Source organism: Dendroctonus ponderosae, unplaced genomic scaffold (assembly GCF_020466585.1).
Source record: "Dendroctonus ponderosae isolate FM_Combo_2020 unplaced genomic scaffold, Dpon_F_20191213v2 Dpon_F_20191213_1, whole genome shotgun sequence".
Classification (NCBI taxonomy): Eukaryota; Metazoa; Arthropoda; class Insecta; order Coleoptera; family Curculionidae; genus Dendroctonus; species Dendroctonus ponderosae.
In genome coordinates this window covers 249,229-252,569 of record NW_026017110.1, presented here as the reverse complement: position 1 = coordinate 252,569, position 3,341 = coordinate 249,229, and the positions used below count along the sequence as shown (strand labels likewise).

Genomic DNA, 3,341 nt, shown 5'->3' with positions numbered 1-3,341 from the left:
TTAAAATCAAATCCTGGGTTCTTCAGTCATTTATTGTTCATTTATCAATTAAAAAAACGTTTCGGTGTTTTCCACCATCATCAGTTTCAATGTGTAGCGTTGTTGCTACTTTAGGCAACAACGCTACACATTGAAACTGATGATGGTGGAAAACACCGAAACGTTTTTTTAATTGATAAATGAACAATAAATGACTGAAGAACCCAGGATTTGATTTTAATTTGGAATTGAAACACAGTCAGAAAAGTACGTACAATGAAAAAATTACAGAAAATGTGTTTTCTTTATAGTCGAGTGTCTGATATACTGGAGAGATCCGAAAAAATCCGTACCCGTTTTCGGAGGAGTTCTCTTGGTGTTATTGGCTCTCACATACGTATCTCTCATCAGTGTGGTTGCCTACGCCTCTTTGCTCGCTCTAACTGGCACCGTAGCGTTTAGGATCTACAAGAACATCATTCAAGCAGTTCAAAAAACTGGCGATGGCCATCCATTCAAGTAAGTGTCTATCCAGCGCTGTAGACTTTCAGATAGAAGCAACAGCTATGGCCAAACAATATGATTTGAAATTATGCGTGGTGTAAAAATGCAAAAGTCGTTGCTTGTTTTTGAAAAACAATGTCTGTGGCAACCTTCCAGCTGACCTTTTTTTGCCCAGAGCATTTAATTGTGTGTACAATTTTAGGGAATACCTGGACATGGACGTTTCGTTGTCCCCGCAAAAAGCCCAAGAAGTTTCTCAAATTGCGGTCGCGCACGTAAATGCTGCCATCAGCGAGCTTAGGAGGCTCTTTCTAGTCGAGGATTTGGTAGACTCTTTCAAGTTTGGGGTGTTCTTATGGGTGCTCACTTACTTGGGCTCATGGTTCAATGGCATGACTTTGGTGATTATCGGTAAGTTTGTGCATATCTATTTGTGTGCAGATCGGTTCTTTTTGAAAGTTGCATAAAAGTAGTAGTAAATAGTACATGAAAAGATAGTTGTGTTTTAAAATCAAGTGTTTTTAGTTTTTTTTTTTTTTACTTTAAACAGTAATGTCTCCAGGAGCCATTCTACAATAATCATTCAGTAATTATTTGAGAAATACTTGTCACAGAACATACCCGGTGGAAGTGGCAACTTACTCCTACAGTTTATTCGATATTTTGCTCAAATTTTGAACGTGGCCTACTGGGCATATCCCCCGTTTTGCCCCCGAACTTTTTTGTGGTGCGCCACTGACCTTAACTGAACAAATTTTTGAATTTGATGTCCAATTTAAGAGTTTTATTTTCTCTTGCCGTTTTTTCGTATCTGCCGTCTTTTTCGAGTTATTTGTACAATTTTCCTATACATTTTTTTGTGTCCTTTTGTTCACATTTTGTTTTGTGAAAGCTTGAAGTGCAAGTTGAAGTTAAAATAGGGATTAAAGTTGATTTTTTTACTTTAATATTTAATTTACAATGAGTGGGGATTATCGGCTTTAAGCTAATCCAAATAAAAATTCCCAAAAATGTAACGGATATTTCAATTTATTATGCAATTAATTTCATAAAATTAAAAAGTAAATTTTTTATTCCATAAATTAAAGGTGCTGTTCAAAATGACCTCCGCTTCCCCACTTCTTGGGCGGTTACTCTCCTCCTACTTGCTCATTGAATGAGAATTGTCGAGCCATTTTTATTAAATAGCGAGATGGTTGATTTTCTTGGGAATTCGGTCTGGGCAGTGGTGGAGAAAAAGAAAAACTTTTTAGCTACCCAGCTTTCGGCACTTTATTGACGCCTTCCTCAGGGCTGGAAGAGTTAAAAGAAAACAAAATTCCTAACTTTGACAACAAATTCAAAAATTTGTTCGATCGAAGTCAGTGGCGTACCACAAACAACTTCGCGGGTTAAAAGGATGACACTAGAAAAAAAACTCTGTAGATTTTTTCAACCAGTGAATTTTCATGGTGATTTATTAATAGATTTGAAAAATATTTATTGCTTACTTTTGATACAGCGTGGGTCACATTGTTCACCCTGCCGAAGGTTTATGAGGCAAATCAAGTCCAAATTGATACCAATCTCGAAATAGTACGAATAAAAATTGCTGAAATTACTACCAAGTGAGTATTGGTGCTGTTTTTATACAGATTTATTCAACAGTATCTACTCATTTACGTTTTCACTCAACTTTTAAAACAATGTTTCAGAGTGAAAGCGGCGATTCCAATTGGAAAGAAGGGCGAGAAAGTGGAGTAAATCGACAGTTTTCTAACATCTATAGCTGCATTATTGTACGTTAATTAAGACAAAAGAAACATATGCCAAACAAAAACATCCGGATGTTATTGTTTGGAGCAAACATTCAAGATGTACCTATCTATCATCAGTTCAGGTAGCCCACTAGTCATGTGGCTTGGTAGATTTAATGGCGTTTGAAAATTTCGATATACTTTAGAGATTAATTATAATTATTGTAATGCAAGAATATTGATAGATGTTTAATGGGACATAACCGTAATGCATGTGCTGTTGATATTATTAGTGTTATACTCTCTTACGAGGTTATTTGTGCAAGTTTGTTGCCGTTTTTTTGTTAATGTACAGCCATAAGCTTTTGCGAAATCACTTTAAACCTTCTGCTTAAGAGGTGTATGTATGTACATGATTTCTTGCATTGCATTGTTAAGTATACATAAACTATTGGCAAAGCCTTAGAATTAACGTTAACAATAAAATGCTTTATTATGTGTTTTAATTATATCGGCAACTCCACTCCGTATAGAGTGGAATTGTTAATTTTATTAAAGATGATATTACTTGGCTTCTCTGATATGCACTGTTCAACACCTTTCATCATCCATGTTAGATTAAATCTGTGTTCGCAATAGTACCTATCTTACTGTTAATGAGCTGAGATATTTATAGATGTCATAATGTTTAAAACATTCTCCGTTTTGTCTCCAGTTAATTATGTTTTTGGCAATAGCGAATTAAAGTCTTTTTAATCATAAATTAATATTTGTATTCGAATGGAAACTACAAGCCAATTGGCAGTTATTTCTCAGTCAAAACCTTCTACCTACTATTCTTCCAGGGTTGTCAGCCAATAACTTGTAGTTTTTCAGTCTTCTCATTGTCGAAGACAAGAATATCAAATGTGTTTTTACTTACCTTGAACAACTGAATATCCTACCTGTTTTGTCCTAAGTTGACCAACAATAAAAGTTTCTCCCGTCTGCCACGTCCAAATATATAGATAGAACTAATTGGTCACTACTTTATTCACGCGTTATATGCGTAATCGACTTTTCATCAGCAACGTTTAATTAAATTAGAGCCTATACTAGGAATACAAATCTCGTATTTACAGC

At 35.1% G+C, this 3,341-nt stretch overlaps 1 protein-coding gene across 4 annotated transcripts in view; it reads left to right on the top strand.

Annotated features, from left to right (window-relative positions):
• The window catches only part of LOC109541677 (reticulon-1-A), a 7,802-nt gene extending 4,820 nt beyond the window's left edge, over nucleotides 1-2,982 (top strand). For all 4 annotated transcript variants that reach the window (XM_019910583.2, XM_019910587.2, XM_019910586.2 and 1 more), the window contains 4 exons: nucleotides 291-498; nucleotides 686-894; nucleotides 1,985-2,090; nucleotides 2,178-2,982. In XM_019910583.2, coding sequence (XP_019766142.2) covers nucleotides 291-498; nucleotides 686-894; nucleotides 1,985-2,090; nucleotides 2,178-2,226 — 572 coding nt within the window. In that variant the 3' untranslated portion in view covers nucleotides 2,227-2,982. The remainder of the gene's footprint in view (nucleotides 1-290; nucleotides 499-685; nucleotides 895-1,984; nucleotides 2,091-2,177) is intronic.
• Nucleotides 2,983-3,341: the final 359 nt, after the last annotated feature.